General features: G+C 35.2%; 1 protein-coding gene across 4 annotated transcripts in view; it reads right to left on the reverse strand.

Moving 5' to 3' along the window:
• Nucleotides 1–5,221: 5,221 nt before the first annotated feature.
• Nucleotides 5,222–22,977, reverse strand: part of arhgap12a (Rho GTPase activating protein 12a) — a 39,975-nt gene continuing 22,219 nt past the window's right edge. For 3 of the 4 annotated variants that reach the window (XM_060872239.1, XM_060872229.1, XM_060872218.1), the window contains 12 exons: nucleotides 21,496–21,600; nucleotides 18,437–18,505; nucleotides 16,743–16,804; nucleotides 16,368–16,449; nucleotides 13,438–13,539; nucleotides 12,539–12,637; nucleotides 9,695–9,866; nucleotides 9,521–9,619; nucleotides 9,124–9,201; nucleotides 6,701–6,835; nucleotides 6,446–6,551; nucleotides 5,222–6,355 (listed from right to left, as the gene is read on the reverse strand). In XM_060872239.1, the coding sequence (XP_060728222.1) occupies nucleotides 6,181–6,355; nucleotides 6,446–6,551; nucleotides 6,701–6,835; nucleotides 9,124–9,201; nucleotides 9,521–9,619; nucleotides 9,695–9,866; nucleotides 12,539–12,637; nucleotides 13,438–13,539; nucleotides 16,368–16,449; nucleotides 16,743–16,804; nucleotides 18,437–18,505; nucleotides 21,496–21,600 (1,284 nt within the window). In that variant the 3' untranslated portion in view covers nucleotides 5,222–6,180. The remainder of the gene's footprint in view (nucleotides 6,356–6,445; nucleotides 6,552–6,700; nucleotides 6,836–9,123; nucleotides 9,202–9,520; nucleotides 9,620–9,694; nucleotides 9,867–12,538; nucleotides 12,638–13,437; nucleotides 13,540–16,367; nucleotides 16,450–16,742; nucleotides 16,805–18,436; nucleotides 18,506–21,495; nucleotides 21,601–22,977) is intronic. The other variant, XM_060872248.1, reaches the window with a different exon arrangement.

The raw sequence follows: 22,977 nt of genomic DNA on the forward strand, positions 1-22,977 counted from the left end.
ATGTAATACATTTTTTTAACATTCAAATCAATTGTCAAACACCTCTCGTTTGCACAAGTTGATATCAACCAACTAGTGAGTGCAGTGGAGAGGAGTGAGTGAAATGAAATCAGAAGGAGGTAGGGTAATAGTGATATGGTGTAATATAGCTAACAGCACTAATCATATATTGTAACACTCTTGCCAGTTCATTGCATTTTAGCCAAAATTATCAATATAACTAGTATATATTAATATATAGTTAGTGAAAACAGCCTTGTGTTAATTTAGTTAATTTCCCCACTTTTACAGCTGTGCAAAGATGATCTGACTATATGTTTTGCGTGCAAAGAATGTTTCCAGATATTCCCTGCATTACAGTGGCATGTTAAACTTTCACAATAAATGATTTTTTTTAATGTTACATTACATTTATTATGCACTGTGTAATTTGTTGAAATCAAATCATTTAAATAGATAGATAGACAGATAGATCAATATCTATCTATCTACCTATCTATCTTTTTTTTGCAATTATTTTTATTTTCTATATTTTAAGATAAAATTTTTTTTTTTTTTTTTTTTTTAAATATCAGGAAGTATTCCCATTCACAATTCAACCACACCGACCTGGACCCATGATTATTCGTGAACAAAGTGAACAAATGCGGATCGGTTGACTTGCATTTACCAAAATTTGTGTGATATTAAGAGAAGTCTTATGTGGTAGTGTATGTTTATAGCAAAAGCCCCTAAATTGTGTCTGAGTGAGTAAAGTCTGGAATTAGCTTTTTTTTTTTCTGGTTTTGTTGATGCTGATTCAGTGTGTGTGTGATTAAGATTTATCCAATGAGTATTAAAAACCATGTTCTTTTGTTCATCTCCCTAATTGGTTGTATTTAAACCACAGTATAATAGTAAATGTGCATGCTTTGTGTTTCTGTGTGTTTGTGTGAAGGAATGGCTTGTGTTACATATTGCAAATATGAAAAAAAACACGGCCTCTCTGAGTTGTAATTTGTATAGTCCAACAATCCCTCCTGAACTCTGAGCCCAAGCAAAATAAAGAAAGGCTGCACATGTTTATTATGAAAACATACCCATTTCATTTATAATATATAGAAATAAATTCAATATTATCGCAAAATATTCACTACAAAACAATTTAAACAAAAATACATTTTTAGAAGAATCATTACTACAGTATATCCACACCTAGAGCAGTTAAAGAATATCATTAAAATGAGTGAATATTAGTGATCATGCTTAGTAAGAGTGTATATGGTAAAACAATTATTATACATTATATAATAATTATTATTAAAACCCATGGGTAGCATTGATTATGGTCTAACTTTTCAAGGCTACAAAGGTCTGGGTCTTTGTCCTGGTGATCACCTGCAACTTCAGTATTGTGGAAATTTTGAAGACAAATAAGATCAGCATGTTCCCACTGCTGTGATTGATCACTTTCAAACAGCCCTTAAATCAGACATATCATTATTTTAAAATAATGTAAGACCTACTCAATTCCAGTTGTATGATGCATTATGATTATATTATGATTTATTCATACCATGTCAAATCATCAACTGTGGTAACATTGGTTTAAATGTTTTGTTTTGTAGAAATCTGCTGTCTAATATATTACTACATGTCACATTGATGGCATCACCTGCAGCATTCTTCACATGCAGTGGAAAATGGTATCACTCTACTTTGTAACAGTTGATGTAAGTTACAGTATAAATACCAAAAAATCATAAAAACTTTATATATATATTTTTATTCTGTGGAGTAAAACATTTGTTGCTCTGTTAAAAGTTACATTTTTCTTTAAAAGTCTATAACTGAGAGACACAGATTTAATATGTAGCCAAATCTGCATATCCATGCCATACCTCAAAGAAATATATTAGGGTGTACTTCTTAAAATATAACATTTCATATACATAAAAAGCAGTTATAGATTTTATGTACAATTTGATAAATGTTTTTTTTTACATTTGAACAAAATTTTGTCCCTCAACACATGCCTGTGTTGATACAACAATGGATGGTGATCCTCTAAGAAATGGGGAATTAAATTCTGTATGTATAGGTCACTGCAGACGGTGGCCAGTCTGAGGGGTTCATGGTGAGTTCATTATTTAATGAATTTACAATATTGATTATTTTTTGCTAAAAGTTCTGACCATTTCATGTGCCACAGTGTATTAATGTCTGTGGTGTTACATGGATAACTTGCAGATCTGACATTTTAATCTTAATTTTAATAATCTTCTTAATAGTTCAAACAGGACACGGATTTTGCACTCCTCATGGCAGCAGCAGTCATTTTAGACTGGATTCATGGATACATGCTCATTTGTCTGTGATGTTTCTGTGTTTGTTTATCCAGGACACGTATGGCAAAATTACCTGCTTCTGATGAGCAGCAATACACTTTTTTCTCTCTCAAATACAGCATTTCCAGTTTAATGTTTTGTTTTCTTTTTTTTTGTTTTTCAAAATGTTTATCAGAAGAGACTATAATCAACTCTTGTTAAATTATTTTCTTCAATAAATTTGATTATCTTGTTATGCAATATTAAGTCTGTGGTGTTAGATTACATCTGTTCTGTTACTTCAAAATGTATCTGAAATTTATTTCCTTTACAGCCCTATATAAACACTATAAAGGTATCACAGTCAAAAAATAAATAAAATGTCTATTTATTTATACTTGTAAAAAACTTGAACTTTGTTGGAAATAGGGGTCAAGATAAACAATTAAGAATTCAGTTTAATTGCTTTATTAAAAATACTAGAGTTATTTATATTTCTTAACTATTAATTTTGTAAAATTTTGTATATACTGTATTCTTTAACAGACATTGTCTCAAAGTAGCTTTACATAAGTCTAAAAATAGAGTTTGAATGACAAAGTTTATATTAAATGAATATTTATCCTATCTACAGTTGTATACAGTCAATTGGAGTTGTGCAACCAAAATACCAGAGCAATGTACAGCTCAGCGTAATTTATGGAGTTCATTATAGACTTTACACTTAGTCCTTCCTGCCAAAGTCAAATTCAATGATAAAGACCCGATCGCAAAATCGACTGCCTTAATAGCAGTGGTTCTAACCACATCAGGTACTATAAATAGCATACACCTTTTGATCATACAGTAGCATGGCAGGTCATAAAAAACACAAAAGTTCTCTCATGTACTGCAGCACAAGATTGATGCAGTGTTGATAATATAGGAGTAACGTGTTCATATCTTCTGGTTTGAGTTAGGACTTATGCACCTACTGGAACATTCAGACATTAAGGCATTACAGCAATCCAACCTGCATGAATTAGTATTTCTGCTTCATGTAGTAACTTTATATTCCTTATATTCCTATATATCTATAGCAATATTTCTGAGATGAAAGAAGGTTTCCCTAGTGGTATTATCTATATTGGCTTTAAATGAAAGACTGGGGTCAATAATCACACCGAGGTGTCCTACTGCTGTACTGTACATGATGAAACAGAAAAACCATCCAGAATTAGTCTACATCAGAAAGCTTACTTCAGGCTGCATTTGGTTTACTTCTGTTATGTGAGAAGGTAGTTATTAAGTATATTAAATCAGTGGATACTTACATAGAAGAATATGTAAAACTGGTGCCTCTCATCTGGCTTTGCTGAAACATGTAACTGTTTCATCAGCATGACAGTGGAAGCTAATACCATATTTATGAACAGCTGTATATGGTTATATGTGCACCAAAAAGTAGCATATATAAGCATATACACCACCAAAATGTTCTAGTTAATCATGTAGAATAGTATGAACATTAGTGTCAAAAGCTGCACTAAAGTCAAACACCAGCAAGGAGACACAACTCTGATCATTTACCACTTTAACCAGGTGCTGATGCTGTGATACATACAATGAGGCCTAAATCCTGACTGATTTCATGAATGTTATTCCTCTGTATGTATGAACATAACTGCTGTGCCACAAAATTTTCTAGGATTTTAGAGATCCTAGAAAAAAATGGCTTACATAAGTAACATACCAACATGGCTTTGTTATCAAAGTCCCAAGAGCTTCAGGTTGGAAAGTGTGTTCGATAGGCTGAACTGTCATCTCCAAAACTGTCAATAACCTCATCAACCGTGCTCTTGTAGAATAGAAGCAGACTAGAAGCTTTTACTGATTTATAAAAATTTGGTGGAAATATTTGGTATTCATGTGTTTTTAAAAAGTTTTCCGCCACTAGAGGGCACTTTGACTTTACTTTTGAATTTCCTTTAGACTCTGGTTTCTTCTTCATGTCTCCTCAGGGTTTCCTTGCACCGTTGCCTCTGGATTGCTCTTTAGGGATAAATATGAATTTAAATAATAATTTTTATTCTGAATTTTCATACTTCTGTAAACCTGCTTTTGACACAAGCTTTGAACTATAAAAATACATTTTAATTAGTTACTTCAAAGGTACTTAATATTTTAAGCTGTGTAGATTTACAGTTTACTCAACACAGGTATCTTGTTCCAGGTATAAATCCAACCTACTCTCCAGTCAGAGCTTTTGGAATTACCATTGCATCACAATTCCTCGAGAATACATATATACACATAAACTATATAAGAATCAGTAATCGCTATTCCTGAAATATTCAGCATACCATAGTGATCCTAACACAAACACAGAGCTCTGCAGGCTATTGAGGATTGTGATGCAACAGTAATTCCAAATGCTCAGACTAGAGTGTGAGCGTGTGTGTGTGTATATATGTATATATATATATATATAATATACACACACACATACACAAAGACATACATAAATACACACACACACACACACACACACACACACACACACACACACACACGATGGCTGTACCCTGAAGCAAGTTCTGTTTCTGTATTTGGTTGATTTCATTACTTTTAAATTGGACAAACCTGTGTGCACATATATGGGAGGTGACATACATAAGTTGTAAAATAATCAATCATACAGTTTTTTTTCCCCTCAACTTTAATTAAACACAGGCAAGATAAGCATATGTTACAATTAAAGCCCAATCTAAAGCTACTGTGTTCAGATCAAACTCTCTCCAGCTCATAATACTGGCACTAAAGTTCAGATCAATGCTTCACTAGGGGAAAAATGTTTCTAGGTTAAAAAAAATAAAGAATGAAGGATGTCTAATAATTTCAGACAATCTACCTATTGTTTTAAATAATCCCTATAATTTCTACCCTCTCAGTTTTATTCAAATTCCAAAGCTACTTACACTACATTTTACAAAATTTCCATTTTTATGGCAATTTAATGTAGATAAAGTGATGCAAAAGAAAAAAGCTATGCTCTCTCGATGCCTTTAAACATCATAACCCCTTGCTTTACACAACGAACATTCTTTTGCAGCTTATTAATTGCTTTTTACGGTTTAAATATTAAAACATAGGTATTGTACTTTACGTTAATCAAAACATTAAGACATTCCTAATTACCAACAGTTGCAAAATATCTATATAAAAAATTCGGTGTATTGCGTTTTTAAAGGCTTTATTTTACACCCATATTATTCTGTTATATCTCCGAGGATGAGGTTCTATTTGATATCAGGACAATGATACAGAGGCTGCATATCATTCAGTGTATAGGAATATTCAGTGTGTAGGATATTGTAATGAATAAGGGCAAGATCACAGAAAGATATACATACACACTTGTGCGCACACAAATGGACATATACCCTACATATCATATTTACATCATAAAGCCTTAAGATACAAGCTTAGTGATGATAAATGATAAATGATAAATTCTGCAACTGAAGGCTGTTATTGCAGTTGTCACCATATATGGTTTTGCCATAGCACATTTTTGATCATTTTTTTATGGCAATCAGGAGGCTTAATTAAGTTGCTTAAGTTATGGAATATATATGATCCAAGTGTATAATATAAGGTCCAGAAAGAGCTACTATCGAGAAAGAAATGACTAATAAAGTAGAATCACTCTATAAAAGAAATCTTGTAAAATTAAATGGAAAAAAAAAGTATAAAGAATAATTAAAGAATTGATTTAACATACTTTACAAATGGACCCTGAATGTTTAGGCATGTTAATACAGTTTTAATCTATGGATATCTTTACAGAAGATATCCTTACATACTTTTTAGGTGGGGAAAGATACATCACAGATTACGTACCGAATATGGCCTCATACTCATGTAGAATGAGCTCAACAATTTGGTTTTGGTAAACCATATGAACTGCCATTTGTATGTTCTCAATCTCAGGACGTAACAGAGTTGGGCCAAACACGATTGCCACACTTTGCGTGGTCATCCTATTCTGCTCACCATGATCTATTACTCTACAAACACAAACATGTTATTCAGATACACAATAATTCTTTAATTACCTACTATATGTGTAAGTATTGTGTGTGTCTGTAAATACTCACTTTCTCAGGTGTTTAAAAAGTTCCTGCATTGTATCATGGTTGGGCTGAGGCAGCTGCTTCACTAGATCTTTGATGGCCTGTACTTTTTGTTTATAGTCTGTGATTTCTACACACATGCACAAACACACACACACACAATTTACAGTGTCAAAAAGTTAAGAGGAGTTCAGACTCTTCCTCAAAACTTGCTGAAAATGTACATTCAGTTTCTTTTTTTCCTGTGTTACCTTTAGTACACAGTCTCTTTCTACTTACTGATGGCACTGAAAAAGTCATTGAAGTAGGTGTAAGTGAAGAGTGGTTCTGGAAGCTCTCGGAAAAACATCTTCAGGGCTCCGGTAGCCACATGATTGTCGTCCCATTTACTATCTGCCAAATTTATCTTCTCATCTAAGACACAGGCAGACAGAGTGAAAGTACACTAGAGTAAGAAAGTAATAATATAGTATTATATATAGTAAATAATAATAATAATAATAATAATAATAATAATAATAAATAATATAGGTGCAATCAGCTTTGTGGTGAACTGTCATTTTTTTAATGCAAGTTGTTTATAATGTAATTAAGTAATGACAGCACAATTTCAGCTCAGACAGACACCTTCCAACACCAGATCTTAGTATCTGGTTCCATCTGCCTTTGGAGTTTAGTACAAATCCATTCAAGATTTCAGATCCAGATCCAAATTAGGCTCCACTTCATTAAAATTAACTGACATGTAGTGGCCAAATTGTTTATAAATGTTTTAATAATTATTGATGTTTACATTCTTCTTCACAATCTTTCTTATCTGGAAGAAGCCAATGAATAAGGAACAAAAGAATTTTCACTGTAGGGCATTTATAGCATAGATATTGGCTGATCAGATTAATTTCTCCTGCTTGAGTAGCAGGAAGGTATACAATGTACTGACAATTTTTAAAATAATTAAGAGCTACCATAATAATAATAATAATAATAATAATAATAATAATATGAGGAAGAAGTAGTAAAATCCTAAGAAAAGCAAAAGGATTCAAGCAGTAAATATTGCTGCAAACAGCAATCTGTGAGGTTCAAATGCTCAAACTTTGAACACAAGTGTTCAATTATTTGTTAGATTTTATTGTTGATATTACTGATTTATATAAAATTATTTTTTATTAATATTGATGTTCAAATCTACAAATATATATATGAGCATTATATATCATTGCACACAATTTGCTAACAAATGTACAAAATACGTATATATACTCAGCTAGTTAAAGAATAAATGAAAACAATAGGATTAAATGTATGCTTGGACCCCAAAATATAGCAGTAAATGAATGTAATACAACCCCACATCTTCCCAAAATACAAGAACATGTTTCAAACTATCTTGTGAACCTCAATGGTAACTATCTGACCTTTTCTCCTCCCCGTACATGGTCATGCCCCAAACTTTACAGTCTAAAAAAGAATTTTAACTGTAGAGCTATTTGTGTGTTTATAGCCATACAGAATCTATTATATGACGTATAGAGTTGTTTCACTGTAAATATCAACATGTTACTGGTAATTATTAAGTTTCACAGTTTGTTGAGCAGTGCAGCACTAAATTTGTGTAGATGGGTCAAAATAGGGCTGGTACATATTATATATTCTGTATATATGGGAGATGGGAGAACTTAAAGGATTAGCAGCAAAAGAGATTTTTCTTTGTAAGACAAAAGGTTTGGATGGACCACACCATAAAATCTTGTGCCATCATCAAACCTATGTGGGTTCCTGCATGTGCCTACATATGGCACACGTCACCTTTGCTCCAAAGTCTGTGTTTCTATGACTAATGGTCTTAAGGAATTTGAGCTTAAACAAACAAACAAAAAGGGCTCCAGCACCAAATGCTTTTGAGGAGATTGTATGCTATAGCCTTACAATTTACCAATACTGGAACTAACCAAACCTGCTCCAGTATAACAAGCCTTTGGTGCTGTGGTATCTGGCACAATAACGTTAGCAGTTAATCCTTTATGTCCTTTAAGTTCGGTGAATCGAACTTGTTTGTCCAGCACATTGCAAAATGCAGCCCCTTAAACAGCAAGCTGCAATGTGTCCAGATACCTTTCTATTATAACCAGCATTAACTTTATCAGCAATTTGTACTACAGTAGATCTTTTGTTACATAACACCAGCCTAGGCTAGCCTTCAATGAGCCTTGCCCATTTTTACTGCTTCCGATACAAACATAAACTGACTTTTAACTTTTCCCTGAAGAGTCAAACTGTGATGACCAGACAACTGGGTCAGGTACATGCAACTCCACTAGGAATTGTGGGTTGTTCTCAGTATGCAATGATTTATACCTTTTTATAAAGTTCAGAAACTGCTGGTCCTGGCATTCATAATTGAACATTTACCACATACCTAAACATTGCTGCAGACCAAGTGCACCACCTCATTGCAATACTATTCTCTAATTGCGTTAGCCTCATTCAGCAGGATGATGCGCTCTCCCACATTACAAAAATTATTCAGGAATGCTTTGAGGTGTTTTAAGTGTTGCCTTGAACTGGGGAACATTCCCCTGATCTCAAACTGATCAAGGATCTGTGGGATGTGATGGAAATACAAGTCCAACAACAACTTAGGACTTTATCTGCTGCCAAATGTCTTGGTGTAAGATACGATATATTTAAATATATATTACCATGATTAACAGCAAATCTTAGCTTTTGTATGACTGCCAGATTCCCACTCACTCTATAGAGACCATCCATATCCAGACCTAAAGAAATAAAAAAACAGGTTTGTACTGAATATAGAAATTGTTGCATAATTACGTAGAATATTAGCCATTAATTATTCCTTTATTAAAACCTGTGCATAATTAATTCAGTAATGCTATTTTAATCAAGACCATGTCTATGTTCCTCTCTGCACTGAGGTATTTCCAGCCTAAAAAAGATAAACCGTAGCCTGATCATTTTAGTCTAATTATAAGTAGATGTGGAGTTTTTTCTCGTCACCAAACCTCTGACAAACATTTTACTACTGACTTTAACATAAGGAACTAATATCAGAAGAATTACATTTTCTTACTGTACCTTCCTTTTCTATGTAGTCAATACACATCCTGACAAAGTGAGGGACAGTAGTGTTCTCCCTCTGACAGAGACTGCTCAGATTACAGCCAAACACCAGATCTATACACAAAGTGATGGTCTTGTCATGTGCAAATCCCAAAATGTACATATATATTTATTTGTGTTTGTCTGTACCTTTGATGTAACCCTTGTCTTTAACAGCTTGCAAAGAGGGTCTACGTATAAGAAATTTCCTCAACCTTGTTTTGGTCTTCTTTTGTTGGTCAACAGGGTTCTCTTTCTCGTGTTTCTCTAGTCCTGGAGATTCTGGCATGTCTTCTTCAATAGCCTCATCAGACTCACAAGCCTAAAATTTAAATCACATATGTCATGAAAGCATGTATGTCTATGTTGCTCTATGTACATTCCCTTCAGAAGTATTGGAATAGCAAGGCCAATTCTTTTGTTTTTGCTATTCACTGAAGACATTTGTGTTTGAGGTCACAATAAATAAACATTTTAGCTTTTATTTTCTTATATTCTGAAATTTGATTATGTGTTAAACAACTTTCTGTTTTAGAAGTGATCAGAAATATGAAAAATGACGCATGTTTCTTGTTGCTAAGGTGTGCCCTGTTTGATCATTTGTTCAAACAAATAATAGCTCTGAATGTCTTTGAGTAATAATAGCTCTGAATGTCTTTGAGTAATAATAGCTCTTAATGTCTTTGAGCCCTGGTGTTCATCTTTGAAGACATTTGTTGATAAAAAGGATTTACCAAACTAAAGAAGAAAGATCTGACTTTGGGACAAAAGCAAGCCACAGTTTTAGCAGAACTGAGCTTTCCTCACCATACTTAGTTTTGGTTAAACCAAGTGTGTTTTAGATTAAAGAAGTGTGCAAATTAGGTCGATTTATTATCAAAGGTTATGCCTGAAATTTTGTGTTTGACAACTTTGATCAGGTTTCTTACCAAAAATAATTCTGGGCCTCATGCTGGCCTATTGTACACAGACACTACTGAAACTGTTTGATATGGACCAAGACTGCATTATATTGATTGTCAGCTGGATTTTCCAAATTTAATACTATGCATGCACTTATAGTACTGCTTGAAAGTTTGTGACATTTCTAGATTTCCTCATAAATATGACCCAAAACATTATCAGATTTTCACACATTTCCTAAAAGCAGAAAAAGTGAACCTAATCGAACAAATCAGACAAATATAAAATAAATATTATACTGGAAAATGTTCCAGTATTATATATCTGTGAGTGACAAAAGTATGTGAAACTCAAGGATTAGTATTTAATTTGAAGGTCAAATTAGAGTTTTCAATCAATAGCTTATCAATCAGGTGTCAGTGAGTGTCCTGTTTAATTTAATGAACAGCAAACAAGGGAGATTTCTAAGGACTTAAAAAAAAAAAAAAGTTATTGTTGCTTATTGGGTTGGAAAAGTTTCTACAACTTCTACAATCAAAGGCCTCGCTTACTTTGGCTAACGTTAATGTTCGTGAGTCTGCCATCAGGCGGACACTAAACAACCTGTATTGCTGCATCTGGGCCAAGACAGCTTGCCATCATTGATGGAACAATGAATACAGAATTATACCAGTGAATTCTAAATGAAAATGGCAGGATATCTGTCCATGAACTGAATCTCAAGAGAAAATTGTCTCACAAAAGTCTATTTACCAAAGAATGATTAAAGAGTAACAAAGATAATGATTTGGAATATGCAATGGTCAAAGTACTGACCTTAATCCAAAAGATATATTGTTGAAAGACCTGAAACAAGCAGTTCATATGAGAACACCCACCAAAACCCCAGTATTGAAACTGTTTTGTACTGAGGAATGGGATACAATCCATCCAAGCTGTTGTGCAGAACTGATCAACAATTACTGGAAACTTTACTTGCATAAGCGGTCACAACAGATACTGAAATCTAAGGTTCACATACTTTTGCCAGTCGTAGATTTGCAATGCTGGATCACCTTTCTTAATAATTACATAAAGAAGTTTATTATTGTTGTCACATTTGTTTGTTTGGCTTCACTTTGTTGACTTTTAGGACTTATGAGAAAATCTGAGGATGTTTGGGTCATATTTATGCAGAAATACAGAAACTTCTAAAGGGTTCACAAACCTTCAAGCGACATTTGTTAACATGTCTGTTAACAAATACAGATGCCATCAACATAAAGACTGCAGGGGATAATATACTAAAAAGAGTAACTGGGAAAAAAACTCTTGTCCAAGCTCATCAGAGAAGGTATTACCTACTCTGATATTAAAAAGTCTGTTAGATAATAAGTTGCCAATAAAAGTAGGCAGCCATCATCTGAATTCAAGTTGATGCAGATCGTTTAAAATACCGTACTTCCAAGTCGCATCATATACTTTCTCTAAATAAAAGAAAACATCACACTCCATTCTTATAAAAGAGTCAGTATGTAACTTTCAAGGCTGATGAGATGATCTATAGTGCTTCTTCCTTTTCTAAACAAAGACTGGAGCATCACTTATATGGATGCTGTGGTCCATGTCATAAGACATTTATTAACTATTCTTTCCTAGTTTTACATAAATTTTCATGGCTGTGGGACAATAACTGGAAGGTTCACCCTGATCTTTTCCTAGTACTGTAATGACCCAATTAACCCAGTATTGTAATTACTCTATTAACCCAATTCAGCATAGCATAACTCCTGAACAGATGTCTGAAGAGAGAAAGCCCCCAAAAAAGAAAGAAGCTGCAGTACAAGTCTGAAACAGTATCATGAAGAAAAAAAATTCCAACAGTCTGCCACCAAGGTGCCATGTGTTTTTCTAAATTGTTTAACACATCTAGATGTAAATATCAAGATATTAGGGCTGAAATTCTGATATATTGTTTTGTCTTCAGGATACAGCAAAAACAATTTTGAATGGGACTGTATGTGGTGTGTATATACTTGTTTAGGGCATAGGAAAGTTTGTACATATGAGTGTGTGGTGTGTGTGTGTGTGAGCGTGCATGTGTATCCTTACGTGTACACTGATGGCTTCATTTAGTGCTTTGAACCATTCATTAATAATGCTCTCACTATCTGATTGTATAAGGAGCTCAGTACCACCTTGAGTCTTCACCTAAGCATGCATGTTTAAAAATAAAAAAAGAGAGAGAACAAAAATATGATTTTTGTAAACAGTATGGCTGTCACATATCAGTTGTTTCTAATTAGTAAAGTAAAGCAAGTTAAGCAAAATTCATTAAAACATATCTAATGGTCATGCATATGCTATGCTAATCTACAAGGGAATGAATGACAAAAAAACATGGGATTTAAAATCAGATTTCAGCAGACATTTGACAGGGTAAATGTCTACTGTCAGAAAACATGTATGATCCTTCTAAGGACTCCCTAATAATTCATACTGCCTGACTCAACTTGGCCTCTGGGGTGCTATTCATGTTTTTGCACTTATTTAAGTCAACCACTGAAATTTGATCATTTGCTTAATATGCAAAAACTTAACATTTTTGTTTCATCAGCAGAATTGTTGAATCCTCTGAATCTTTTTGCAATAATGTTGTCTATCTGACCAGTATAAAATATGAAACACAGCAAGTATTCCATTTGTCTGTAACAGGTCAGTAACATTTTAAGCAATTACATGCTTAAAGTGATTTATATTTTGACTGCACAGTCAAATTTGCTTATTGGCAATATGTCAGTCATGGCCGACTTATAGCTGTACAAGAAACTTTGGCTTCAATTCATTAAAAAGACTGACATATTGTGAGTATTGGTCAAAATATGACTTCATTTTGATAATAACATCGGAAATTAAAAATAAATTTTACTGTTTTACACTGAACTGCTTCGTGCACCAAACAGTGTGCTTCCTTTTGCCACTGTCACAGTGTGTGAGTCAGACATTTTTACCTCTAAAACATGTTTCTTGCTGGATTTCTCTTTGGATGCTTTCTCTACAGTTGCTCCCTTTAGATCTACACTGAATTCTGGCTTGGATTGGTGGCTTCCAAACTGAAAGAAAAAATATGTGAATTCACATACACAAACACACACATACATCTGTGCTCAAAAGTTTGCATACCTTCGGGAGAATTTGCAAGATGTGCACCCTTTTTTTGTTTTAGAGAAAATGAGAGAAAAGGCAAAACAATTTTATTTTATTTCTTATAGGACTCAAGGTATTACGTAAGGCAGAATAGCATAATCAAAGAAAATATCACAAAAAAAAGAAAATATGGAAATAATCCCCATTCAAAAGTTTGCATACCTAGTTCTTAATATCGTGTATTGCCCCATTTAGCATCAATGATGGCATGAAAACTTTTATAATAATTGTGCATGAGGTCCTTAATTCTCTCAGGTGGTATAGCAGCCCATTTTTCTTTGCAAAATGCCTCCAGTTCCTTTAAATCGTTTGTTTGGGATCTCCACAAAGTGTCTCGAAGATACTGAGGTCAGGAGACTGTGTTTTCGTGTTGTTTTGGGGTTGGCTTGTGTGTATGTGTGGAGCTGTTTCTTCCATTGAGTGTTTTTCTATGAAAGTGTTCTCTTAATTGAGTAAAGGGTGGGGCTAATTAGGCTTGTTTAGATAAACCCAATCAAGCTAATTGAAATCACAGGGTGGGTCAGTTGATTGTAAGGCCTATATATCCCTGTTAACAAATGTATTCCATTTGCCTGAAGAAGACCCAGTATGGTCGAAACGTTGCTTTTTAATGATTTAATAAATATGGGAGTTAAAAACAGTGTTGTGGACATTAAATTTTTTTCACTTTAGCAGTTTCTTTTGTCCTGCACCTGCCAGAAGGTGGGATGTGCACACAATTACTTGTTTTACAGGAGACTGTGATAGCCACTCCAGAACCTTCAACTCTTTCTGCCATTAGAGTCAACCTTGCCTTGTGCATTGGATCATTGTCATGTTGGACATGACCTTCCCTGTGCCAATGGAGCTCACACAGCCCCAAAACATAAGAGATCCACCACCAAGCTTTACAGTGAGGATGGTGTACGTTTCACCACAGGCCTTGTTTACTCCTCTCCAAACATAGTGTTTAATTTAGGTCTCATGACCCAAATGACTGCTCCAGATGCTGTGAGGCTTGTCTAGGTGCTGTCTGGTGTACTAAAGGTGGGTCTTTTTGTTGGTAACCTGACCATACAGTTTATTTTTGTTCAAGTACCTCCTTATTGTGCTCCTTGAAACACCACAACCACTTTTTCAGCAGCCTCTATTCTGGCCTTTTTACACCTGGTCACTTCATGTGTTTTCTCTGATCCGATAAAACTGTTCCATTTACATTAGGCCACATAAAGGCGTCTTGGCGAATCGGATATCAATCCGATATTTCTACTCCTGCCCAAAATGCAAATATATTTTACCTCATTTCCGGGGTAATTGAAATGGAACACGCTTTGGTGTATGTGGTTGCTACAAAAAACAGTATTTACTGTTTGATGCATTTTCACTGGTGGCAGCAGTGCATTTTAAGACCCAACGAGACACCTGGGTGAAAGATCGGAGCAGCGCTGATGGGAAAACATGTTTCTTTCTGGCGCGATGCACGACTCGCGAGTCAACTGTGAGTGACGTACTTCCATTTGTGAGGAGTATAGCGCTGATGTATGTGGCTTGAACAACCACATGCATTTACACCTGTCCAGTTTCATCTGAAATGCGTCCCAGACCACCTCCTGAATTGGTTTATACCATTGGATTTATATCCGGCTCGAAAACGTTTCGGAGGGCATTTACACCTGGTCTTTTTACGATCGGATAGCTATCGGATCACAGAAAACGCATGAAGTGACCAGGTGTAAAAACCCCCTTTATCTCGAAGTTGTTTGTGGGTTTTTCTTTGCATCCTGAACAATTCTTCCAGCAGAAGTGGGTGAAAACTTTTTTGGTCTACCTGACCTTGGTTTAGTATAAATAGAGCCTCTTATTTTCCACCTCTTTATCAGACTTTGAACAGTACTGACTGTCATTTTCAAGTGTTGAGAGATCTTTTTATGTAGTTTTCCTGCTTTATAAAGTTCAACTTCCTTATTACACAGGTCCATTTCCAGCCAAGTCAGTGCATCACCTCATGAGCTGAGAAACTATAAACTGACTATTTATACACACACTACTGACAATAATAATGAATCACAAGTGTGGAAACTTCCCTTTTAATAGCCATTTAACCCTCTGTGTGTTTATAATTTGGCCAAACATTCAAGGATATGTAAACTTTTGATCAGGGTTGTTTAGGTGATTTCAGTTATTATGTTTTAAAAAGGAGTTAAATAACTATGCGATAATTAATGACTTCATGTGACCACTATCCTTAAAAAAAAGAGAGAAAAATCTTATGCAATATCAGTCATATTTTCCAAGTAAATGGCAATGTTTAACCATTTTTTTCAGGGTACGCAAACCTTTGAGCACAACTGTATATGGGTTCTTTTACATCACCCTCTTTATTATCTAAAACCAGTGTGAACCAGATATCGGTCAAAGTGAATGCTCGATCATGCAGGAACAGTATATCCTGTTCTATACCTCTTATGATAAATGGCTGTCTTTCCCCAAACTCATGCTGAATGTTAGATTAGACAAAATCACTCATGTCCCTGGCCAATCAGAATCCTTCACATACTGGTACAATTTGGCAGCACTTGTATGCCAAGTTAAGTGCATATGCTTATGCTTCTGAATAATCTTTGAGAGATCCTGCCATCTGAGTAACTCATCTTTGTCAACTCCTGAGAGAGCATGCAACAGGTTGATTTATAAAGAATCTCCAAACACACACACACACACACTTCATGTTATCTATTGTGAGGTTGTCACTTACCCAACTGGTGGCCATTGCCTGACTTTTGGCAAATATAAATTGAGACCCTTGCAAAACTGCCCAAGATGAAGTCCAGTTCTTACTATGATTGAGACATAGATTGTTAAGCAGTGTGTAATGAAGATCAATTTTACTTGGACAATTTTGACTATCCCTGCAGTAACTCCAGTTTCTGATATTAGAATTTCTCATCATAGAATATACTGCATATTTAACTGTTTTTTATAGTTATAAAACCTTGAATCTTTTATTAATTCAAATGTTTGTGTTAGGGCAGAAAAATTACTAACAGGCACTGTCAAGTAACAAAGATTGAGAGACTCTGAAGATAGAGGTGAATTTCTTTGCATTTTCCCTCATCTGTCTTTAGCTTACCGAACTTTCTTGCCATGTTCAGTGATCTTGGTTACATTCAGGGCTCCAGATTTTTCAAAGGTCTGAGGAAAAAGAAACAACAATATGAGCATAGAGTATGCATTGGGAATGGCACCAACAACAGTGAACAACATGTAAACCAATTTATACAAAATGAATCTGGGTGCTCAAGACTTCTGTCTTCATTGTACTACTTTACAATTTTACCCCCTTCCCATTACAATGCTATAACTTTTTTACAATTGTAAAAAGATTATAATAATAATTCAGCTATTAAGCATTTTTGCATTGTTTTCCAATTACTTATTGGATAATAAGCCTGGTGTCTCAATATGACAAAAATCAATAACATTTAATATGTATAAACACTGGGTATATCACATATATTGCATTAATATAAATATCAGCTTTGAGTGTTGAAAGTATGGCCTGCAGATCATTTATAACTTGCAACTTTTACAATCTTGGACATATTTGCACATACATAGTTTTCACATACAAACAATAACTTATTCCGCAGGATTACAGTAGCTGGACAGTAAAGATGGAACACTGGCCAATGTGTTGGACGTTTCATGTCTGGTGGCTCTAAAAACACCACAAAGTCTTCCTGTCCTGGTTACACATGCACCACAGAGAACAATTTGTCCTTTTTTGAAATGTAATACGTCTCCCATTATGTTGTGTAAATAATATTTTATGTACTGTTGTGCTATTGCTCTGCTAATTTACCTCATATGCTACTCTTTCTTGGAGAGTGAAATCCTAGAACATTGGCAAAATATTGCAATCCACACAACATAATGAGACATATCACATTTTAAAAAAGGACATATTTTTGGTGCGCATCTCTGTGATGCATCTGTGACAAGGACAGAAAGTCCTGTTTTGAGAGCCACAGTATACAGGGTAACGTCAGCAATACCACCACAAAGGATGGACCACATTGACATTTACACCATTTATCAGAAACCCTTATCCAGAATGACTTACATTTTTATTTCAATTTAAACAATCTGAGCAATTGAGGGTAAATGACCTTGCTCAAGGGCCCAGCTGTGGCACCTTGGTGGACCTGGGATTTGAACTCATGACCTTCCGATCAGTAGTCCAACACCTTAACCACTAACCCCAAAGAAGCTTACCATCCCAACCATTGCATGCCCACAGCGAAGCAGTTGGTTTTGTGTGTATATAAAAAAAAAACAACACTGAACAGTTTTAGGTCTGTAACCTAGTAAACCAGTGTGAATGTATTCATTGATAAAGATTTCAAAGCATTTTTGCACGTTGTGTAAGGGCATCTGCCAAATGGCATAAATGTAAATGTAAAGTACAGGGGTGGATCAGCTGCTTATGCTAGATGGGCACATCACTGCCAATGACTACCAAACCATTCTGGAGGACCAAGTGCACCCAACAATTTGAACATTGTACCCTGAAGGTGGTGCCATGTATCAGGATGATAATGCACCAATATACACAGCAATACTGGTGACAGAGAGGTTTGATTAACATGAAAGTGAAGTTGAACATCTCCCATGGCCTACACAACTACCAACCCCTGTATATAAGTTTACAGTATATTTTTTATAAAAGTGTTTATTTAGTAGTTCAGTAACTACAGTGAAAAAAAGCTAGAATGAATCAAGGTGAAGAGGAAAATAAAGTAGATAAAGTGAGATTATACTAACGAAATAAGGACGCTTGAGTGAGGAAAGGTCAGACAATTCTGTATCTGGGGTTCCTGCTTTTGAAGGTTCCTAAAAAAAAAATGACCAAACACATTATTCACTGCAAATCCATAATTGAAGATATTCTTATTTTATTTATGAAAATTGTTTTAATTAATAATTTATATAAGTAAACACAAAGGTTCATTAAATTTAATTTTTCACATATTGTAGTAGACAACTAAAAAAAAAATGTCCTAATCACTACTCAAATAGTTATAGACATGGCTATATATGCATTCCTCTCCAAAAGTACTGGAAAGCAGGCAGAATATTTCTGTTGACAATTGAATTAATTCTGCTGAGTTACATCATCAGTGAAAATGAATGATTAATGTCACAGAAGACGTCATGATTATATGTTTTGGATCATGAGCAGATTCTTGCTTTCTCCACAGTTTTCATAATTTTGTCTTGGTCAGATCTTCAAATCTTGGTCTCATCAGTCAATTAAAAACTCTGTTCCAGAAATTTTGTGGCTCATCTCTATTTCTGTGCAAATTCCAATCCGACCTTCTGATTCTTACAGCTTGCATCTTGTGGAAAAGCCTCTATAATTCTGCCTCTGAAACCTTTGAAAGGGTGATTATGGTATTCTCACCTATGTCCTGTTTTCTTCACAGCTCCCATAATGTTTCGGTAATCGACTGCTGTACTGTTTTGTTGCTCACCAAATGGTTGCTTTCTTTTTCAAAATGCTTGTGCAATGACTAATAAATTTTCTATTTTCTACATGTTTTAAATTGGCTTGCATCTCCCCCATATATATACAGCTCTTTTGCCTTTGAGTTGGGTTATCCTATTTAATAAATGCAGTAAACAAACAATCTAATAGAACACACTTGGGCAACAAGAAATACCTATCAGTCACCTGGTCCAATATTACGGATCACTGTGGGTTCATTTTCTTTTCTAAATCTTCAGGACAATGCTTTCTAGACAGAAATTCTAAAAAAGATGGTATTTTGCCCATAATGTAAACAACACATTTTCAATATTTCTTTGGCCTTTTGGAGTGCTCCAGAGTTAAATTCCCAGCAGTGAAAGATCAAACTGCCACAGACTGTAAAAGTGTCATTGGTGCAATACACTTGTGATCATATCCAGAGGTAATGTATGCTTATGATATTTACACATTTGTAGACTTTGTGTTGGCTTGTTTGTGGTAGCCATGTAGGCGTTTGCTTGTATATTTATCTATTCATTAGGGTTGCTTAATCAGTTAAACTAACACTCCTGGACTGAATAGGGCTGTTTGGAGATCACAGAATGAGGTATATTTTGTAACCCACAAAAAGAGGACATTGACAGTATGACAAAATGTGTCACACACACTACATCACTTACTGGGATCAAATATTGTTTCCAACAGAGAAACCATTTGATATACCCTGATCCTAACCAATGAGCTAAAGGCACTCCTAAACAAGAAAAATGTTCAATGTGCTTACCATGGTCTGAAGTCACTTAAAACAGGTGAAAATAGAGCTGTTAAGACTCCATCAGAACAAAGCTACAGGGCCAGAAGGATTTACACAAGAGTCCTGAAGGCACAAATCAACTCTGTAAAGTATTAAACTGATTCTCTAACCTGAACCTGAGGACAGAAGTACCTGCATGCAAAAAAAAAAAATAAATAAAAAAATATAAAGACGGATATAAATCCGATGGTTCAAACCACTTCAGGAGGTGGTCTGGGACGCATTTCAGATGAAACTAGACAGGTGTAAATAAATGTGGTTGTTCAAGCCACATACGTCAGCGCTATACTCATGAAGTGACCTGGTGTAAAAAGGCCCTTTGACTCTCCTCTGAAGAGTGGCAACATGGAGGCCTCAAAACAACTCTCAAATGACCCGAAAACAAAGATTGTTCAACATTATGGTTTAGGGGAAGGCTACAAAAAGTTATCGCAGAGATATAAGCTGTCAGTCTCCACTGTGAGGAACATAGTGAGGAAATGGAAGACCACAGGCACAGTTCTTGTTAAGGCCAGAAGTGGCAGGCCACGTAAAATATTGGAGAGGCAAAGGCGAAGGATGGTGAGAATGGTCAAAAACAGCCCAAAGACCACCTCCAAAGAACTACAACATCAACTTGCTGCAGATGGTGTCACTGTGCATCATTCAACAATTCAGCGCACTTTGCACAAGGTGAAGCTGTACAATAGAGTGATGCGAAAGAAGCCTTTTCAGAGTCGCTTGAGGTATGCAAACGCACATTTGGACAAGCCAGCTTCATTTTGGAATAAGGTGCTGTGGAGTGATGAAACAAAGATTGAGTTATTTGGTCATAACAAGGGGCGTTATGCATGGTGGCAAAAGAACACAGAATTCCAAGAAAAACACTCGCTACCCACAGTAAAATTTGGTGGAGGTTCCATCATGCTGTGGGGCGGTGTGGCCAGTGCCGGTACTGGGAATCTGATTAAAGTTGACGGTCGCATGGATTCCACTCAATATCAGCAGATTCTTTAGAATAGTGTTGAGGAATCAGTCACAAATTGAAGGGGCTGGATATTTCAGCAAGTCAACGACCCAAAACACTTCTCAAAATCTACTCAGGCATTTATGCAGAGGAACAAGTACAATGTTCTGGAATGGTCATCCCAGTCCCCAGACCTGAATATCATTGAACATCTGTGGGGTGATTTGAAGCATCTGTCCATGCTCGGCAACCATCAAACCTAACTGATCAAAATGAAATTGCTGATCCAAACACCCAAATATTTATAAATGAAAATCATGGAAATTGTCAGGGGTTCCTAAACTTTTGCATATGACTGTACTAATTTGTAAAAATATTTTTATAGATTGTGGCATTCTACAATATGACTGAGTAATGAACACCTACACTACAATGATTTGAATTACTTTCTGTTGCCATTTTAGTATTCCATTTGATCTTACTTAGTTTACTGCTATAAGTGGAGTGTAATCTGTATTTTTTTTTTGTGTTGTCAGTTTCACATTCACTTTGTGTTCCATGTGAATTAAATAATTCTGTGCAGGTGCATGTACCTTATTGTTAGTCTCTAACATATATGTACTATTCCTCCATTTTGCCATTGTGGGAGCTGGCTGTCTTCGGTCCAAACTGCACGTTTTGGCCATAGTTCCACTCCCCTGTGTCGAGAGACAAATTAAACTTAATCAGAATTAACATGCAAACACACTATAGATACAAGCCCATGTACAATTCATTTTAACATCCAAAACTACAAAATAAAAAACAGACTCAGAACAAATACATATCTAACTAAAGCACTCACCATCAGACACATGAACTCCATACATTCAATGTGCATTCATACAACTTGGCTTGCAAGTGACTGTTATACAATGCAAAAATGCCTTTATTTGTTGCATACATTACACCACAGTGAAATTCTTTCCTTCACATATTAGCTTGTTAGGCAATTGGGGTCAGAGCTCAGGGTTTATTAAATTCATGCATTTTGCAGTATACGTTGTATTGATTTTGTATTAATATAATGCCTCCTATAACAACTGCAAACTGAAAGACTTTGCCAATGCCAAACAAGCGAAAGCAGATGGTAGGCGAAAATGTGCTCTTTTATTAGTCACAAAGTAAAGGACAGAAAAAAAAAGGCATGGTTCCAGGGCATGGTTCTATGCTCCCTGTTACTACATCGACTCCCAAATTTTAAATTTGTTATTAAATTCTACTACTAACTGAAATATCTGAGTAAATGGGTTTTGTGATACGCCATACCTATTTTGATTCGATAGTACAGGCTATATAAATAATGCTATTGAATATTAAAGGCTACAGCAAGGGTCCCCAAAGTTATGGAACAGATTCTGAATTAGAGTTTGGGACATAGACTCAGTAGTCTGTGTTTAAGTCTATGCTGAAAATGTCTTTAATCATGCAGATCTGCAGGGTTTATGTGCATAGAGTTTTGGTGATCTAGGATGTTTGGATGCTGTCGATCTATAACCCCTCAACCCCTCACACATCCAGGTGTTAAGGATGGAGTGGCTAGCTGCTTAAAACGCTTTAATTGTCATTTCAATCACAAATAGCTGATGCAGTGCATAGTGAAATGAAATAACGTTTATCCAAGACCATGGTGCTACATAAAACAACACAGACCAGGTCAACAGTCAACATGGCAAACAAGACAATACTTCGCACCAAACATAGCATTAGTGTGGTTTCGATGTCTGACACAGTAATCTAGATAACTGTAAGTGATCAATATTCGGGTGATGGCTCCCTCTTGCGAGGGGGCAAGTGAACCCATTAGTACTAACACATATGTACAACAAATTATTCATGTCATCAAATCTCCCTCAAACCCTTAATAAGGCCTTGATTTCCCAGATCCTAAATAGGAATAAAGATCCTCTGGACTGCTCTTCATATTGACTAATTAGTTAACTTAATGCTGACTGTAAGCTTTTATCAAAATTATTGCCAATGTGTCTGGAATCTATATAATGTGGATATCTTTTCCATACCTTCAAGAAACTTGG

This window comes from Tachysurus vachellii, chromosome 1, assembly GCF_030014155.1.
Source record: "Tachysurus vachellii isolate PV-2020 chromosome 1, HZAU_Pvac_v1, whole genome shotgun sequence".
Classification (NCBI taxonomy): Eukaryota; Metazoa; Chordata; class Actinopteri; order Siluriformes; family Bagridae; genus Tachysurus; species Tachysurus vachellii.